This window comes from Diadema antillarum, unplaced genomic scaffold (genome assembly GCF_040938485.1).
Source record: "Diadema antillarum isolate AM-2024a unplaced genomic scaffold, OU_Dant_1.0 seq00001554_RagTag, whole genome shotgun sequence".
NCBI classification, from domain to species: Eukaryota; Metazoa; Echinodermata; class Echinoidea; order Diadematoida; family Diadematidae; genus Diadema; species Diadema antillarum.
The window spans coordinates 282,244-303,035 of NW_027272283.1; the positions used below are offsets into that span (position 1 = coordinate 282,244).

The 20,792-nt window shown below is 34.8% G+C and overlaps 1 protein-coding gene across 1 annotated transcript in view; it reads left to right on the top strand.

Annotated features, from left to right (window-relative positions):
* LOC139710700 (folylpolyglutamate synthase, mitochondrial-like) overlaps positions 1-18,369 on the top strand; it is a 40,395-nt gene extending 22,026 nt beyond the window's left edge. Inside the window, exons 6-12 of the mRNA XM_071622620.1 lie at positions 8,838-8,940; positions 11,200-11,277; positions 12,648-12,810; positions 14,649-14,774; positions 15,952-16,178; positions 16,505-16,574; positions 17,993-18,369. Coding sequence (XP_071478721.1) covers positions 8,838-8,940; positions 11,200-11,277; positions 12,648-12,810; positions 14,649-14,774; positions 15,952-16,178; positions 16,505-16,574; positions 17,993-18,369 — 1,144 coding nt within the window. The remainder of the gene's footprint in view (positions 1-8,837; positions 8,941-11,199; positions 11,278-12,647; positions 12,811-14,648; positions 14,775-15,951; positions 16,179-16,504; positions 16,575-17,992) is intronic.
* Positions 18,370-20,792: the final 2,423 nt, after the last annotated feature.

The following is a 20,792-nucleotide window of genomic DNA, read 5'->3' on the forward strand; positions in this document are numbered from 1 at the left end:
TTGATCCATATAACTCCATTTGTGACTAAACTTGGATGGTAGATGTCCCTTGAGGAGTAGATGATCACCACAAGGTCAAAGGTCACAAGCATGGGTCAACAAACTTTTCGAGGCCAATGTTAAGTTTTTTATGGCGCGTTTCTATTATGGGTCATAACTTTTGATCCATAGGTCCGTTTGTGACCAAACTTGGGTGGTAGATGACCCTTGGGGAGTGATTGGTCAATTCAATTCAATTCATTTATTTTCATTCTTCTTCTCTTTTCTTTTTCAACAAAAACATAACACAAGATCAATCAGGTTTTACATCATAAACAAAGAACATTTGTCTTAATTAATAAATGGTATCAATAAACATAGGAACGCATACTGGCAAAAAAAAAAAATAATAATACAAAGTCATGCTTCAGTTGAAAAAAAAAGGAGAAAGAATAGAGAGGTCCACTAAAAAGCAAAGCTTGTAGATTATGAACCACTCATAAAACCTATGAATTACTTATTTACAAACACTTGTGACGAATATAATATACGACAGGACGGGACAAAACAGAAGAAACGCAACAACATGACACAACTTGCCAGAATAGATGACAAGTATGGAAGGAAAGAAAGAAAAAAGAGAGAATGAGAGAATACCTACACGCTGAATAAGGGAAATGGATCAGAGGATGGTAGAGAATGTGCTTCATAGAGTTGGTGCTGCATGCAGCTGAGCAAGAATTGTAATGGCTACTTCTTTACGTAATAATAAATTCAGTGTTTGAATGATTGGTGGGTGGATGATGAACTCTGAGGTTAACAAAAACTATAGCTGTTAATGGAAAAAAAAACATATCAGGGAGGATTTAATAAAAAAAGTTTCAACTTGCGCTTAAAAGAATACAAAGATGGGGAAATTTTTATTTCACAGCTCAGTGAGTTCCAAAATCTAGGGCCAGTGTATACAAATGTATTCTGAGCCAATAAAGTTCTCAGGAGGGGTAAATGAAACTCATTAGATTGTCTAGTGGGATAATCATGAAAAGACTGGTTCCGTGGGAAAATTGAATTAAAAATACTGGGAAGTGCATTTACATTGTAATTAAACATAAACTGACCAAGTTGAAAAAAATACAAATCTTTAATTTTCAAAATCTCATGTTTAATAAATAATGGCTCTGTATGGGAACGTGGCGGGACGCCACAAATAATACGAATAACCTTTTTTTTGTAACAAAAGTAATTTATCTAGTAAGTTTTGATGGGCACTACCCCACGCTAGGAGTCCGTAATTAAAATAAGGTAAAATTAGAGAAAAATACAACGTCAACAAAGAGGACAATGGAATATGAAACTTGAGTCTATTAATAATACCAATATTACGTGAAATTATTGTACTAATGTTAGTAATATGCGGCCTCCACGAAAGTTTATCATCCACTGTGATACCAAGGAATTTTATATGAGGAAGTCGTTCTAACAAAGTGTTATCAAGAACAATACCTGAGTCTAAATCTTCTAAAGAATTACTTAAAAGCATATACTTAGTTTTCTGAAGATTAAGAGATAATTTATTAGCTCTTATCCACTGAGTTACTTTTTTCAATTCGGAATTAACTATGCGTACAAGAGTATCTGGATTTTGGTGAGAAAAGAAAATATTTGAATCGTCAGCAAAAAGTATAAATGAGAGTATGTCAGATGATCTACAAAAGTCATTAATATAAATGATAAAAAGTAAAGGTCCTAATAAACTACCCTGTGGGACGCCACATTTAATGAATTCTAAACTCGAGCTGTACTCGTTCAGAGATACATATTGTTTTCGGTTTTGTAGGTAACTCCTGAACCACTCCAAGGCCTTCCCGCGTATTCCATAATGAGACAGTTTATAAAGTAATATTTCATGATTAATTGTATCGAAGGCCTTGGAGAAGTCCAGGAAGATACCAATAAGATGAGAATGATTATCAATAGTGTGCGCAGCGTGGTCAATAAACTTTAAAAGAGCATGAATGGTGCTATGTTTCTGACGGAACCCAAATTTAGAATTTGTAAAAACATTATGCAAATTCAAAAAATTAATTGTTCTTGTAAATATCAATTTTTCCAATATTTTAGATAAAGATGAAAGCAAAGAAATAGGTCTATAATTACATATATCAGAATCATCTCCTTTTTTAGATAAAGGGAAAACCTTAGCTATTTTCATAAAATCAGGAAAAACACCACTTAATAAGGATTTATTGAAAATATATGAAAGTGGGTCAGCAATTGAAGATAAAATCCCCTTTAAAATAAAATTACTGATATCGTCATAACCGGCACTTCGCTTGTTATTCATTGCGGTAACAATATCTATTATTTCATATTTTGTTGTTGGAACAAAAAAAAAAATAGAACTGGAATTGGATTGACCTAAAAATTCAGAAAATGTATATTTGACTGCGGTATTTTTTCTGCCAAATTCTCTCCAATCATTGAAAAATAAGAGTTAAAAATATTGACTATATCACTAGGATCTTCAAAAACTTTATTATCATGTCTTATTTTTATAATTTCTGATTTCTTTTTTGATATATTCATAGCCTGCTTCAACACCTCCCATGTATTTTTCATATCATATTTATATTTTTCTAACTGAATCATATAATATTTTCTCTTTTCCAACCGTATAATCTTCGTTAAAATATTTTTATACGAAGTGTTTTTTATATTTTAACTTCTCAGTTTTTTTTTCATTTTGAATTTATAATATAACCTATTTTTCCTATTTATTGAACGAAGAAGAGATTTTGGTCACCACAAGGTCAAAGGTCACAGGCAGGGGTCAACGAACTCTAAGGGCCCAATGTTAAGTTTTTATGGCGCATTTCTTTTTGCCATAAATGTTTACCCCTTTATATCTCTTTTTATCTGTTATATCTTTTTTTTTTAATATGTTATATCCCATTCGCGTACAATTTCTTGTACGCGAATGGGCGAGACGCATTATGGCACTTGCCTTGTTCAGTATGTGCGTGGCGCGGAACCCGCGTATTGCCAAAAGGGCGTCAAACTATGACAAATCGGAAAGTGAGATACAATGTATTAACTTAATGTGATCCTATGTTGGAATGGTAGTAGACGGCGAGTTGTAATGTTCTTAAAATGTTCTTTCTGTAGATTTTGATTTTTTATGCTATTTCCCCTATTTTGGGGGTGCTGAACACGAATCCACTTGTTGCCATTTTTCTAACCGACGTCTTCACCCGTTGCCATGGCAACACATTATTTTCCTTGAAAGAACATGTATTCTTCATTAAACATCATAAAAACATGATGTAAACACCAAAATATGTCATTATAAATCCTTTTTAATCAGACTTGAGAAAGAATACAATTTTCATAATGTCATGGTTACCTTATAGCAATGACGATTACCATGGCAACAACTATTTATAGAGAGAAAATCATATTTTTTATGAAAAAGCAAGAAAACAAGATTGAGTGGAATATTTATCATAAATTACTATCTAGATTATCAGCTTATTTTTCCACTATGTTAATTTCACATCATTTTCGTTGCTATAGCAACAACATGACAAAAGCTGCCTTTTAAAGAAAAATAAGCATTGCGATTGAAAGAAAAGCAAGAATTCGTCCACAGATGATAAATTTCTGTATATTGAGATTTTTTTGAGCTATTTCCTTTATTTTGTCGGTGCCAAACAAAAATTGACTTATTGCCATATTTTTAAATGACATCTTTAGCCGTTGCCATGGCAACAAATTATTTTCTTTGAAATAACATGTATTCTTCATTGAACATCACAAACGCATGCTGAAAACACCAAAATAAGTCAATATAAACATATCACGCTTCAATCAAATTAAAACTCACAATTTCCGACTGTCACAGCAACCACATAGCGATAACGGTTGCCATGGTAACAGCTATTTTTTTAAAAGAAAATGATTTTGTTTATCAAAAAGCATGACAAGATGAAAAGTTTGAGTAGCATACTCATTACAAATTGCTATGATAATTATCAGCTTTTTTCACTACGTTCATGCCACATTATTATCGTTGCTATGGCAACAACTTTTTTTCCCTAGAAAGGAGAAGTACCCAGTAAAAGAAAAACTAGATAAATAAATTATTAATTTTGTAGAATTTAATTTTGTTGGCACTTTTTTTTTACTTTTTCGGGAATGCTGAAAAGGAATCCACCCATGGCCACTTTTCTAAATGATGTCTTCAGCCGTTACCATGGCAACAAATTATTTTCTTTAAAAGAACATGGGTTTTTCATTAACATAAAAACATGTTGTTAAGGCCAAAATATGTCATATATATTTTCCTCAAGTAATAAAAACAATCTTTTTTTTTTCAATTACATTGATATCTCCTAGCAATGACAGTTACCATAGTAACAATTCTTAAAAAGAAAATATTGATATCTTAATGAAAAAAATTGAAAAAATGACGAGATTGAGTACCATATTTATTACAAATTACTATCGGCTTTTTTTTCACAATGTTCATTCCACATCATTTCTGTTGCCATAGCAATAACATGAGAAAAATGATTTGTAAGGATTAAAGTTCTATAGCAATCTGTTGGAAATTACTATAGAGGAGGTATCATAGTCATTTAAGGTTATCAAATGTCTTGGAGACATTAATGATGAAACAGAGTACATCATGACGAGAAAATTGGAACTTTTGGGGAGGTTTTTAGACATTTGTATTGCTTACTATTTGTATTTTATGTTTCCTGGGTATATCTATAGTTTAAAACAAATCTATTCCTTAACATGTTGCGATATAGGAACAGAAATGATGTGAACATAATTATATATGGCTAATAGTCTTGCTCATTTGTAATACTTCAAAAGTTAGGCCATAATTTCACATTTTTTTCTTGAAGATTTTTTTTCTACAAAAATTGATGCATTTCCATGGCAACCATGTTGAATATTAACCATTATTTCGGATATTTAAGGTTTTAAAGGTGCAATGTAATCAGAAATTCGGGAAGCTGACTAAATATTTGTGTTTTTACTAGTGTTTTTTGTTTAGTGTATTCTTTCCTTCCATATCTAATTAGTAACGTTATTTTTTTCTTTAAAAAGCGGTTTTCTCATGTTAATTCTAAAGCACCAAGAACGATGTGGGATGACTATAGTGAAAAAAAAAGAACTGACAGTAATTTGTTATGAATATGTTACTCAATCTTGTCATTTTTTATGTTTTTCATAATAAATTGTTATTACCATGACAAATGTCATTGCTATGAGGTAACCATGAAATTGAAAAATCGTGATGTTTTACTAAATTAAAGAGACATGTTTATCTTGACACATTTAGGTGTTAACAGCATGTTTTCACAATGTTTAAAGAACACATGTTCTTTTAAAGAACATTTGTTGCCATGGCAACGGCTCAAGACATCATTTTAAAAAATGACCACGCACAGGTGCATTCCTGTTCACCATCCCCAAAAGAGATGAAAAAAATCACTTGTTTATTTTATTCTTTCTTTCCTTTTTAATGAAACGGTTCTTCTTTCTATGAAAGAAAGTTTTCCTCATGTTTTTGCTATAGCAACGATAATAATGTGAGATTAGCATAGTAAAAAAAAGCTGACAATCATAGTTAGACTCTAACTGGTTATGAAATAACTTTTTCAATCAATCTTTTAATGATTTCATGCTTTTTGATTAAAAAAAATCATTATTTTCCTTTAAAAAATAGCTGTTACCATGGTGACCGTCATCACTATGAGGTAACTGTGATATTCGGAAATTGTGATATTTAATTAAATCAGAGAAATATGTTCATATTGACATCTGTTGGAAATTACAGTAAGTTTTTATAATGTTTAATGAGGAATACATGTTCCTTTAAAGAAAATAATTTGTTGCCATGGCAACGGCTAAAGATGTCAATTAGAAATATGGCAACAGGTGGATTCGTGTACGGCACTCCCAAAATAAGGGAAAAAACAAAAATTCTAACTCTTACAGAAATGTATTATCTACGGATTTACTTCATTCTTACTTTCCTGTTAATTGAAATATAGTACCTATTTTTCTTCTTTAAAAGGCAGTTTTTGTCATGTTGTTGCCAAAGCAACGAAAAGGAAGTGAAATTAACATAATGGCGAAGAGGTGATAGTCATGATAGTATTTAGTAATCAATATTCCACCCGATCTTGTCACGTTTTCTTGTTTTTTTCATAAAAGTATCACTACTTTCTTCAAAATAGTTGTTACCATGGCAACCATCTTTGCTATGAGGTAACCATGGCGTTATAAGAATTGTAATTTTTAATTTGATTAAAGAGATGTTTAGATTGACTTATTTCGGTGTTTACTGCATGATTTATGATGTTTTCAATAAAGAATACACGTTCTTTTAAAGGTAATAATAAGAAATTATAACATAATTATAATAAACAAAAATTGATCATTTATTTATCTAGTTTTTCTTTTAATGGGATACTTCTCCTTTCTCGGGAAAAAAGATGTTGCCATAGCAACGATAATAATGTGGCATGAACGTAGTGAAAAAGCTGATAATTATCCGATAGCAATTTGTAATGAGTATGCTACTAAAACTGTTCATCTTTTCATGCTTTTTGATAGAAAATCATTTTCTTTTAAAAATAGCTGTTGCCATGGCTACCCTTATTGCTATGAGGTTGCTGTGACAGTCGGAAATTGTGATTTTTGATTTAATTGAAGCGTGATACGTTTATATTGACTTATTTTGGTGTTTTTAGCATGCGTTTGTGATGTTTAATGAAGAATACATGTTATTTCAAAGAAAATAATTTGTTGCCATGGCAACGGCTAAAGATGTCATTTAGAAATATGGCAACAAGTCGATTCGTGTTTGGCACCGACAAAATAAAGGAAATAGCTAAAAAACTCACTATACAGAAATTTATCATCTATGGATGTATTCTTGCTTTTCTTTCAATCGCAATGCTTATTTTTCTTTAAAAGGCAGCTTTTGTCATGTTGTTGCTATAGCAGCGAAAATGATGTGAAATTAACATAGTGGAAAAATAAGCTGATAATCTAGATAGTAATTTATGATAAATATTCCACTCAATCTTGTCATGTCTTCTTGCTTTTTTATGAAAAATATGATTTTTCTGTATAAATAGTTGTTGCCATCGTAACCGTCATTGCTATAAAGGTAACCATGACATTATGAAAATTGTATTCTTTCTTAAGTCTAATTAAAAAGGATTTATAAGGACATATTTTGGTGTTTACATGATGTTTTTATGATTTTTAATGAAGAATACATGTTCTTTTAAGGAAAATAATGCGTTGCCATGGCAACGGGTGAAGACGTCGGTTAGAAAAATGGCAACAAGTGGATTCGTGTTCAGCACCCCCAAAATAGGGGAAATAGCATAAAAAATCAAAATCTACAGAAAATTTTAAGAACACCCCAATATTGTGACAACTTGCCGTCTACTATGGTTTCGAGGCTAGGAAATCAGATTCATTGCTTCAATGCGCAAATTTCAATAAGTTTTAAACTTAAATATTTACGTCCGCAGCGCAGCAGTGCTCGTGCACGATTACATGATAATATTACCTCTTACATTTTTGTCTCTGCTGTTATTACCAGGTGATTACCGCTGACATTTTTACCTCTGACAGTTTTTTACCCCTTACATTTTTCAACTCTGACATTCGTACGTCTGACACTTTTGCCTCTGAAATTTTCACCTCTGACATTTTTACTTTTGACACTTGTATTTCTGCCATTTTTGCCAGTGACATTCTTACACCAATTTATACACAATGACTTTCATTTGAAGTGAAGGTAATCGATCTAATATTTTGGGGGCATTGCGTCATGCAAGGATTCCATAGATAAGATATAGTTATGCGGGAACGTCAAAGAAGAGTGCAACAGAACGTAAAAAGAATGCGAGATGTCAGTCTAACTACCCTGATATTACGTAAATAAGTGTAATGAATTACTAGCGACGTGTGAATTTCAAAACATTTTAGATTGTTATGCCTGCATTGAGGTTTCTCCTGGCCTGTAAAATTTGTGTCTGAGTTGTTGATGTTGTTGTTGTTGTTGTTGTTGTTGTTGTTTTGGGGGGTTTTTTGTGGGTTTTTTTTTTTACATTTGACAGGTGGCATGCGCAAAAGTGAAAGTTTCTGATCCGTCACGTTTTCGCGCGTTTACGAAATGTGCCATTGGTCAGTTAGCTATACTCACCGCCAGCACTGGTCCTGTCACGGAATGCGAACGCTGATTCGCTCTTTCTCCTGACCAGAATAAGGCTCACTGCACGTCAAGGTTTAGTCCCGCCACAGAAAGCGAATGCAATGAATAGTTGAAGAATGGAACCCGAGTTTCAGCCCAGCCATAAATGGAGATAGGAAGCTTCGATCTGGGAATAGAACGAATGAAACAGTAAACAAAACAAATGTTAGTGATTTGTTGCTAATGATAATGTGCATGACATAACAATAACATGATGTCATACTTTTGCATGCCTAGACATAGACTTTCCACCATTAGCTTCAAGCCAGTCGTTAAGACCAAGGCAAGGGCCTGTAGGCCTATAATGTTTACCTCATGTGTCTTTAGAGATGGACTATAATCGAGCCAGGAAATCACCGTCCCATTTATGAATATCATGTCATAATATCTGCAACATACTAGTATTAGTTCTGTCATTTCTACTGTATCTATATAATTTCCTAAATAGGAACATATGAACAAAAAAAAAACCAATGTGTTGTTTTCCAAACGGTTTGTTGCATCGACCATTTCTTTTTTCGCCTGGAATGCACAACACCAGTTTCGTGATGAGTATTTTCATTGTCAGGTCTCCAACGGTGGCTGGTGTGACGTCACTCGGCATCGACCACGTGAACTACCTTGGACATACAATTGAAGAAATTGCCTGGCACAAATCCGGTATCTTCAAGGTTAGAGCCAGTGTCGATTATGTTCCACATGACCCGTCAGCTTTGTATCCACTTCTATCCTCAAAGTCTTGAAGATATACATCGTAGGCCTACTGTTGCTTTTAGAACTATTTTGTTAAAGAGCGAGGTCTATATCTCTATTGTATTTTACGCTAATCGCATGACAAGTCATTGGGCGAGAAAACAATCTTTCATGTGCACCGCCGGCGCCACGTTTTCAAAAGAGTGTGTGTGTGTGTGTGGGGGGGGGGGGGCACTTCCGGATTTCATGAGCAAACAAGCAAAACAAACAAACAAATAAAAAACAGGAATTTGTCAAGCCTGACAAATTATGTGATCCGATGTGTCCGGAAAATGAAGTTTTTTGAGCCCCGACCACGCTTTACACAACCCTATCTGTTCCATCTGCGATTAAGGGCGAAAGGCCATATGATTTTTTTTTTTTTTAGTTTCTCGTCAAAGAAAAGGGAATCAAACCTGCCATGCCTTCAGATTTAAAATGGAAAGGGCATAATTATGCTAACAGAAAGAAAAAACAAGCATTTTGTATCTCTGTACCTCACTTTTCTATACAAGATGGCGTCTGAGGAAATAGACGTTATCTTAAGAAATGATCCTTTTGACAAGGTCTATATAGCTGTACAAAATATTAGGGCAATATACCATGTATTTACCAATTTGTTTGATCCTTGACCCTACTTTAGACAGCCAAGATGGCATCTGATTAAAAAGTTATCAATTTGTGAAACAATCCATATGACGTGGGCTTAATGCGTGCAAAATAATGGGAGTGATCGGGCGTGTAATTACCAAGATATACAGGACAAAGTAGTCTTGACCCTTGACCCTACCTCGCATAGCCAAGATGGTGTCTGAGTCAAAAGTCGTTGTTTATGAAATAATACAGGTAACATGGTCCATATATGTACAAAACCTGCCCCGATTGCGCATTTAGCAAGCAAGATACAAAACAAAGAATATTTGGCATTTGAAACTCATTTGCACAACCTAATTAACGTGTGACCAAAGCGTCGTTTTCTCGCTAAATGATCCATTTTGTCGAGGTCCATGTGTGTGCAAAATATGGCGGTGATTACCATCAATAATGAAGATACAGAATGAAGTATAAATATTTGACCTCTGACCCCACTTTACACAGCCAAGATGGCATCTGAGCTAAAAGATGTCATGTTGTGAAATGATTCTTGCAACATGGTCCTCAGGGGCGGCGCAGCCGTGGGGGTCGTGGGGGCTCGGGCCCCCACACTTTTTTTGCTTGTCAGCTGAAGAAACCCGGAAGTGGACGGGGACGGGGAGAGATGAGCTGAGGACCTTTTTTATTTTTGCTTGTTAGGTCATGAAACCCGGAAGTGGCCCCCACACTTTTGAAAACACTGCGCCGGCCCTGGTCCTTACATGTCCAAAATGTGGGGAAGATTGGACATGTATACACCAAGATACAGGATTACACATTTTTTTATATTCGACCCTAATTTACCTACCCAAGATGGTGTCCGATAAAAATAGTTGATATTTTCATGAAAAGATGTTCTTGACATGAACTAAACATGTGCAAAATATGGGGTTGATAGAACTGTTGTTCTTGATCTATTGGTCAGAAAGAAGAAGAGAGAAAGAAAAAATATAATGAAATAGCGTATTATATAGAAATTTCCAAGGAGAAGAATAAAAGGATCAGAAATAGATAAAGTTAGGAAAGGAGAACGAGACCAACTTAAGAAAAAAGCAAAAATGCAAAAGTAAAAAAAAAAAAAAGCAAAAGTAAAAATGGCAAGGGCGAGCATCGAACACACGACCTTTAATAGGCTAAAAGTCCACTGCGCTATCCACTGAGCTATTTCATCCACCATAGGCTCTGTGTATTAAACAATATGACGTTACATCGAAGCCAAGTGTCAATTAAGTAAGATATGAATGAGAATGAGATTTGAGATAATGACGTCATAGTGACGTCACGGTTGACTAATCACATTGAAACATTAGATCTTTCGTCCTTCGGACATGATACATAGGCCCTATATGGTGCAAGTTTGAATTGATAGACAAAGAGCTTTTTGAGATATGTAACAAAAACACTTATAGGAATTTTTCACATTTGCATTTTCCAAGCATAATAAGAGCAATCGTGACCTACCTCCTTCAGAAGGCGGGGCGACACAGAGTCATCTTTACAGAGTCATCTGTAACGACTTACAATTTGAGATGATAGTAATATTGTTTTATATCATTTTCACATAGAATGGGCGACCTGCTTTCACAGTTGCCCAGGACAGTGGGGCAATGCAAGTACTGGTCCGCAGAGCTGCTGAAAAAGGGGTATGGATTTAGTATTCATCTGAGTTAAGGAGAAGTCCTTGAAAACAAAAATACATAAATGAAAAATAGATATATCATACAAAAAATGTATATACAGTATGTGTTGTATGTATGTATGTATGTATGTATGTATTGGCAGCAATTGCGCAGAGACGTGGCTGTGATGTTGGGTATGTGTATAGGTAGGTATGATATATATATATATATATATGTAATAACAATCAAATAATAAAATAATAATGATGATAATAGTAATAGTAATAATAATAATAATAATAATAATATATGTACATATATATATATATGTATTGGATGTCTTTCCTTCATCATAACGCTATAATAGTAATTTTTGATTTAAGACTCATTTTAGTTTTGATTACGCCATTTGAGTACTCAGTATTACTGAACATTTGTCACTCCCACCCTTGAGTTATGACTTGGAATTAGTACGACCATTGTCAAATACCATTTGCGTTTTGACATATCCCACTCGTAATTCGCAAAATTTTCATTTAGTAAATTCCAGATTATTAATTGCACAAAAATCTATAAGACACAATGGACCAAATCTTTGGAATATACTCCCAGATTATGTTAAATCATGTAAAACTTTATATTCTTTCAAGGCTAGATTGAAAACTACATTACTGTCAGATTACAATCTATGAATATAGCATTTGAATATATATTTTGTTTTGTTTGATCACAAATTGTAAATTGGATTTAAAACTACAATAAATATACGCAATGTTTCTGTGTCTATCATTTCATTTCATTCCCATTATCTTCAGCATCACCACTATCACTTTCATCTTCATTATCACAGTTTTCTTCATCATTACCCTGTCAACATCATCATACATCATCATCATCATCATCATCATCATATTTCACGTTACTCTTATTCGTATCTATGCACTAGGAATATAAAAAAGATAATGTATTTACAGTGTTTTATATTTTGTAGTATTTCTCCATTCCGTAAACAATATAATTTTTTGATGTTGATAGGTCCCTGGGTTGCCACGTGCTCAAGCCTTTGCTTATAGTGGCAGTCCTTCTTCCGCATAATTTCTCAGATAATTATTTGGAAAATTGGTAATACGATTTATTATTTGGAAAATTGGTAATACGATTTATAATTTGTTAATGAAATTAATTTACACATCGATTTTCCTTCTTTGAATAATGTACTTGTAATCTGCTTACTGATATTTCATGTGATATTACTGAAAATAATTTTGATTTATGTATGAAATTGTGTTGGAAGAAAAATAAATCAAACAAACAAACAAACAAACAAACAAAATGAATTTTCATCAGCGCATGTCATTATTCATAGACTAAACGTATCATATTTGCACGATCAGGCAACTCTTCGGGTGTGTTTGCCAATCGAACACAACGACTTCCGGGGCAACCCGCTCAAAGTTGGTCTCGTTGGAAAGCATCAACTTATCAACGCAACTCTGGCAGTGCAGATGGCTAAAGCTTGGCTCGAGGAGAAGGACCCAGGAAGATTCGACTTTCAAGGTGGGAAATGAAAATATGTGGAAGATTTAAAGAGAAATTGCCATTGTGTTCGATATCAGTACACAGTCTACAGTTATAGAGAATTGGGTTTAGGAGTAAAATACATTTCAGCGTTAGTACATCTATAGTGACTTACCGATCGATATTAGTACAAAGTCTACAGTTAAAGAATTGGGTTTAGAAGTAAAATACATTTGAGCATTAAAATATATCTTTAAGATATACCGATGGTTTGGAGGAGAAATGTTAGAGAAGAAGAACTGGCCATTTTGGAAAATTGCTTCATTATAGCTTGAAAACAGTAATATAAGTAATTTAGGATCAAAACAAATATATTTGCCATTCCTTATAGGAAGAAAACGTGTAGTACCGGTTAAGATACTCTTAAAACAGCAGCAACAACAAAAACGATTGAAAACAAAAATATCTTTGAGTGATCAACATTAAACATTTTCACTAAAAATTCACTCGAACTTGTTCACTCATTTGTTTAAAAGAGTTATAGAACGAAGCAAAACTATGTGTTTTCCCTGGAAATGAACTTTAAACAGCCGATTACGAGAGTTTCAGTTCAAACTGGTGTATGATATTGTACAAACAAATCATTATCTCCTCCAGTTTAGTTTAATTTCAAGTAATTTATGTTCTTTCTTGTTTTATAGGAAAAAAGCAGAAGAAGCATAATATATCTATCTTATACCTGCGAGTTTAATACGCATGTTGTTGTTGATGTTGATTTACGAAACTGTAATTGGGAACAAATTGTGTTCGGGATGAAAGAATGCAATAAGGAAAACGACAACTGTTAAATCAAATTTTAATTCTTGTTCAATATTGGATTTTAAAAGCAGAGGATATAAACAGCCGCTTTCATTTAATGAAATAAAAATGATATTTTAGAAGATAGATTAGAGAAAGGGAAATTAGCATCAAATAATAAATATTCATTTTAGGAAAATCTTGAGATATAAAGTTAGTATGGAAGTACCCGGACCCGGATGTCCACAGGGAGGGAGGTGGGGGTAGAAGAGGTAGAGAGAATAGTGGGGACATTGAATTTTAATTACTGGGAGGGGAAACAAGTCAGTTCGTAATTAGCTCATGGGCACGTTGGTACTTAAATGGTCTTTCTTTTTTTCTCAGTTGGTTAGGCACTTCACTCGTTTTTCAAACCAACATAATGCGTACCGGTAAGCTTTCCCGGCGCAACAATTTATGGAATTCGTGTTTAAGAAAAACTGATCTTGCATAGCGAGACCAGGTGACCAAAATGGTCCTTCAACAACCCTCGAGGGTTTCGTCGTTTTATATTGAATGTATTAAGACATGTTATCAGTCGTATTGCCAAATCCAGGCTTCCTGTCAGGTGGATGTATTGGCAGGTACCATTTACAAGCATTGCATGAATAATCATTGTATGACAGATGCTTATCTCAGTGAATTAAAAAACCATCATGCGTTTTGGTACGAATGATCTTTTTCTGCCCATGCGCAAAGTAGAACTACGAGCTGGCTTATTGGGAATAGATCCCATGTGTTTTGTTTGAGATTTTTTTTGAATGTATATTGTTTGCTAATAGTACAGCTTGATTTGATTTGATCGATTATAACTATATGTATTGTTGATTTGTGTTGATTTTGGTATATACAGTTTTATATGTACTTTGATTTGCCATGTATTTGAATTGAATATGGTATCAATAAAAGATTATGGAAAAACAACAAAAAGTCTACATATCATTATTAGGTCGAAATGTATGAGGGGAAGGGGGTGTAAGGGAAAGCTCTAGATTTGTACACGTTTTTCTGTGTTTTTTGTCCTTTCGATCTTCTCTCAGTTCCGGAGCACCCCGTGGATCCAGACTCTGTCACGGGACTCATTGACCCCACTGGTGAACAACAGTTGACATACGGAGAGCTCGAAAGGGCAATGCCATTTACTCTTCCTTCAGAGTTCACTCGAGGTAGGTAAAGCTGAACTCAACGAAAGAATAAAAACACCAGACAAATCTCGGTAGCCCATAACAACAATACAAGAATAAGAACAAGACCAAGAACAACAACTAGAGCAAGAAGAAGAAAAAGAAGAAGAAAAATATAACAACAACTTGTCATGATCGGAAGGACATTGCCCTGTACTTTTCTGAATTTATTCAATTTTTGTGATGCTGACCTCAACGAAAGAATGAAAGCACGTGACAAATCTCGGTAGCCCCAAACAACAAAACAAGGATAAGGATAAGAACAATAACAAGTGCAAGAACAAGAACAAGAACAGTTTTAGAGGAACAAGAACATAACAATAACATGATCAAAAGAATATTGCCCGATTATACTCTTACTTTTGAATGATTATTTATTCACGGTAGTAATGCTGACCTCACCGTAAGAATGAACGCACGTGACAAATCTCGGTAGCCCATAAAAACAAAACAAGGGTAAGAACAATATATATATATATATATCTTGGAATTTTCCACGTGTTGGACTTCGAATGTTGTAATTATTAGAAGAAAGAGTCTCAAGTACGCTATGGATCCAACGATTACAAAAATTTTTATTACAAAATTTTCGGTCTGCCTCAGACCTTCGTCAGTGCAAAGGCAATGATGGACAATCATGATTGTCCATCATTGTCTTTGCACTGACGAAGGTCTGAGGCAGACCGAAAATTTTGTAATAAAAATTTTTGTAATCGTTGGATCCATGGCGTATTTGAGACTCTTTCTTCTAATAATTATGTATATATATGTATATATATATATATATATATATATATATATATATATATATTTATTTATTTATTTATTTATTCATAGTACAATATATATTAGGATGGAAGGCGTTGCTTTATGAGTGACTCTAGCTGGACAGTCTGTTTCGGCGGAAGCTTCGTCATCAACTAAATCAACTTAGTAACAGTTTCTTGTTAAAGTACGATGTAAGACATTCAGCTCTGGTGCACTCAAGCCCAGGGTAGTGTCATTATCAACTTTATTGTGTTGTTAAGTAGCCACGTGCAAGTATCTTTTGTATCTTTTGTTTGCTTGCTTGAGCTCACATATAGTTGAGCACTGTCAACCATTTTGCAGTTCACACTCTACTTACGTATATATATATATATTTTTTTTTTTCGGTTAGCACTGGCGTCCTGTCACTGGCCTGGGCGAAACCAAGTGGTCAAAGGCAGCCATGTAACATACTACCTTGACAACGCACACACCACCCACAGTGCGTTCATGTGTAGAGACTGGTTCGCTGAAGTGGCAGAGCGTGACGCGGAGGTCATGGGAGGGGTCGTCAAGCGAGTGCTGATGTTCTACCTCGGTGGAGATAGACAAGTGCATGACATTATGGCCCCTTTTGTGGTAAGCTTTTGGGGAACCAATATCATATGATAGAGTCTGCTCAATTATAAAGAAAGTTGTGTCCTCACGTCGGATACTTGCATAGCGCCACCACTCGATTCGTCGCGTCAAAATCAAGAGACCCAAAAAAGGAATAGATTATTAATAACCCCAAGATATATGCCTGAATTCAAACCATGACGACGATGACAAAATAATGTAAAGCATCACAAACTTGAGGAAGTACAATGATATAATCTTATATTTCTTGTACGTTGTAATTTAATTACTTTCCTCGCCTATCTTCTGCAGTGTTAGTTATCTTTTCGTCTTCCTGACTGTCATAGGAACGTAACTTCGATGCTGTGGTCATTTGCGGAAGTCGGAGCGTATCTGACAAAGAAAATGAAGTCAGAGGTAAGAATATTGCTTTCCTAAGATTTTAATTTGAATTGCTAAGATTTAAGGATTTCATGGAGGTTGTTGTTATTAAAACAAAAGTATGGCAATGTTTATCAATTCAAAACGAAGACAAAATAGAGAGGATTGAATAACCGCCTGGTTTGTTTTGAGGAGGTACATTGCGTTTCCGTTCAAATAATCTATTTTATTATAACGCCAAGTGCACCTACCATGTGTTCGGACCGTGTCAAAAGATGAATGGAACTGGAATAGTCTAAGGAGAAAAGTTCTGGGAATATCACAACAGGCATAGGCATAGTACGCTTAAAAAGGAAAGTTTCCTCGAAGGTAGGTAAATTCAGAGAATGCAGAAAGATTAGTGAAACCTCAGAAAAAGCTTAAGGACTATCGAATAATCTATGAAAAAAGAAGAAGTAAATTGCACCAATTTTGGTTGTTTGTTAAGGCAAATATTCTTTTGTATGCCTTTGAATCAAATAGTTATGTTGCTGTTTCAGAAACATATAATTCTAGGTTCTCCCTGTACATTTTCTTTATTTTCTGACAAATTGATGCAGAGTTCCTAACTACAGAGGGCGGCATGCAAGGTTACCACAAAGGTTATAACTTTGAACAGACCTGTCCTCAAAAATTCGCTCAAAATTGTACTATTTCAGTGATCGTTCTGCATTCCCTGAACTCACGTGAATGTTCAAGGAAGTCCATAAAGGAAACCAAATTTTTTTTCACTGGTGTTACTTTAAATGTGAAATTCTGAAAGCATGAATGAAAAAAAAAGAAAGAAAAAGAAATGAAAAATGGTACATGTACTGTATTTTTAAAGGCACCACTGTCACAAGAGGGCGGAAGTCAAGTTTAGACATGGTTATCTAGAGATAGGTTCTTCAGTGTCATAAACTCTTCTGGTCGTAGAAAATACCGTCGAATTTCATTTGCAGATACCACTGGGTGTTTAATTGTCTTATGAGCCGCCGCAGTGCGTGGCCCAACTTCATGAAATGCCTGCATGCTGCAGCCAGACTCCAGAGAAGATTATCTAAACGACCGAAAAGAGGACAATAAATATACCCGTCTAGAACTAAGCCTAATGAGATTTCTCCATGTGTCATGTAAATTTGACTGTCTTCTTATCAGCTAGGAGCCAAGGAACTTTTTTTTTTTTAATGTATGGGTGTGTTTCCCCCCCCCTTTTTTTTTGGGGGGGGGGGAGGGGAGGGGGGGGTAGAGTCCCGATTCCTCTCCCCATGTTTGAAATCGTTAGTTTTCCACAAAATGTTAATTCATTGCTTTTATCTAAACTTGTTGGAATAATGATTAAAGTTATGCGACAAAATACTACTAATGATAGTGTGTTGTTGTAGAACCCATCATATCTCGTCCTGCTGTCTCTCATTCTATGGTATTATGATAAGACTTCAAACAGTCACCACTGAAGCTGCCTGCTCTACTGAAGAAGCTGGCTACACTATCGGATGCATATCGAGATTTGCACAAGAAGATGAAGAGCGAGTCGGATCCTCCAAGCACCAACAAAGATAACGGTGGGACTCCCATCATTCGGGTAGCACCGTCCGCCACCGAAGCGCTCCAGTGGGCAGTGGGACCGCTGGATGATAAATACTGCCCACTCAACGGCGGGGTAACACAGAACCAGGAAATATCACCGTTCGCTGAGCGAGGAGCTCCTCAATCGGCAGATCACCTTCAGATCTTGGTAACTGGCAGCACATACTTGGTTGGCTCGGTACTAAAGGTTCTAGATCCAACTCTTGCTACTGGTACCCTCTAAACCACTTTCATGCAGCAATAGAATAAAACGACAACATAGACATCCCTCTTTCATCTTCACATTTACTATTATTTTCTGTCTTTTGAAGGGTCATTTCTTTGAGTGATTGTTTGGTCACTGCTTGTTAATTGAATCTATGTTATCTTTTATTACTAACGATTGAAAGGTATTAGCAATAAACAAGCTTGTTTTCATGTCGGCTACATCATGTTTCTTGTTTCCTCTGGTTCCCCTCACAGTAGTGTGTCATAAGTGTCAACTTGTACCGTCTGTCAGTGAATTCATTCAATGTAATGAATAAATTAGTCTCATCATTTTTTTTTTCGTTAATGAACTATTGAAATGAATGAAACAAGATGATATAACATTTAGAGCTAATTTTATTGTGGGTATAGGTATTATCAAAAGCTGCTTAACACACATTATGAATGTCACACACGTGACGTAATATTTTCACTAATCCTACTGATAGCTGATGTCTTACTACAATTTTTACGCCAAAGGACAACTGCAAATGGATTGTGTTTGTTCCTAGGTCGATTTTTTTCTTTACACCTTTGAGCGATTCAAGTCTAAATGTTGAATCTCCTATAAATACTCACCTGTTTAGATTTTTGATCGGTCGCGTTTCGACCATGAGTGAACAATTTGGATTACGATAAGTAAATAATCCAAGCTGGTTTTCATTATTGGACTTCAATTCCTAGAGATAAGCAGCAAAGAGCACTTTTACAGTACTTATGTAATTATTTTGTCATACCTTTTTTTTCATACAAGTAAGATAAAAATATGCCATATTATGTAATGTTATATCATGTGGAACTCAAACAAACTGAAGTTGTTTGATTCCTGCGATCAAAACCTAATACTCTCCTATATACAAGTTTATTTTTGCATTCCATTATAAATCATGTAAGAAATGTTTACTACAGTGTTGGATGATCATTTAAAATCGATATTTCATACATACGAATAAAGTAATAAAGTAAACATATAAATGATACTGCATCTACACCAGGATAGAAAACACTCAAAGTAAAATTTCAATGAAATAATATGAAATGCAGGAGATAGACAATCCTTGACCAGGAAGATGGCCCGAGATATGATATCGCATCTTGAAATGAACTATTATAAAGTACACTGCAAAAAGTCCGGTGTTAGATATGAAACACTGAGCTGGTGTTTAATTTCCAGTGCTCATTTTTGGTGTTAGATTAAACTTACCTAGCACCCCGGATGTCACTTCAAAATATAAAACTTTTTTGAAATAATTACTTAGTTACTGTTCTTCCGTTGATTTTGAACTTCAACAAGACGATTAAGAACTTTCCAATAAATTGCTTGATTAAAAAAAAATGATGTGAACACATTTACACCACAGTAACACCAGTTGGTGTGGTCTCCTATTGACACTGGGCGGTTATTATACCATTGACATTAACACCAACAACATCAAATCAACACCATGCGGTGTCATTGTTGAATTAGCACCAGCGCAGTGTCACTACGAAGTGCCAGGTGAAACACTTTTCAACACCATCACAACATACTTTTTATACTTCTTGGTGTGGTCCTCTATTGACACTTGATCGGTGTTGAATCTAACACCGATGTTTTTGCCCCCACGGCTGCGCCGCCCCTGCGTAGTATGTATGTCGGTGTGATTTAGGAAACATATCTTAATATGATATTAAGTACATTATATAAATCTTACCACTCACTGAGTGGACGGCTGTCGGTAGAGGGCGTAGGGCAAAGCAAAGTGTGTGTTCTGAGATACAATCTTGATCTGTAGAAGTACGTATCATGTATGTCGGTGTGATGTGGGAAACATAATTGTAATGATAACAGACGTAGTGACAACGACAAGCACATTGTGTATAGAGTAAGCGGGATCTTGAAGGGGAAAAATGACGGCCAGTAGTAATTAATCTCATATCATATTTTTGGAGAGTAAGAATTGGATTTATTTGGTGCAGCCACCATTTCCCAAATAATACTGCAGTATGTAATACAGCAAGATTATAGCATTATATAGAATAGTAGGCAAGTGGTAGGGAATGTTTGGGAGAAGAAAGTTTCTGTCGCTATAAGACGACAACTGTTCTTGAGACATCGGTGTGACTAATTGTGACCATAATCATTCCAAGTTAAACTTAATTCAGTTGTGATTCCTAGGAATTACTCTAGGTGGATCTCAGATTGATTTTAAGAGACTGTATCAATATTTTCATCATTGTTTTTGCTGGGTTTGTTTTTGTTTTGTTTTGTTTTGATTTGTTTTTTGACGTAGGCCTAATAGGTTTCAGACATAAAATTGTGTTTTCGAGGTTACTCTTGAACAGTTTTTTCATACATACGAGAGTCTAATTACTTGATGATTACCGATGATTTCCTTCAACACTTTCTTCTTATCATAT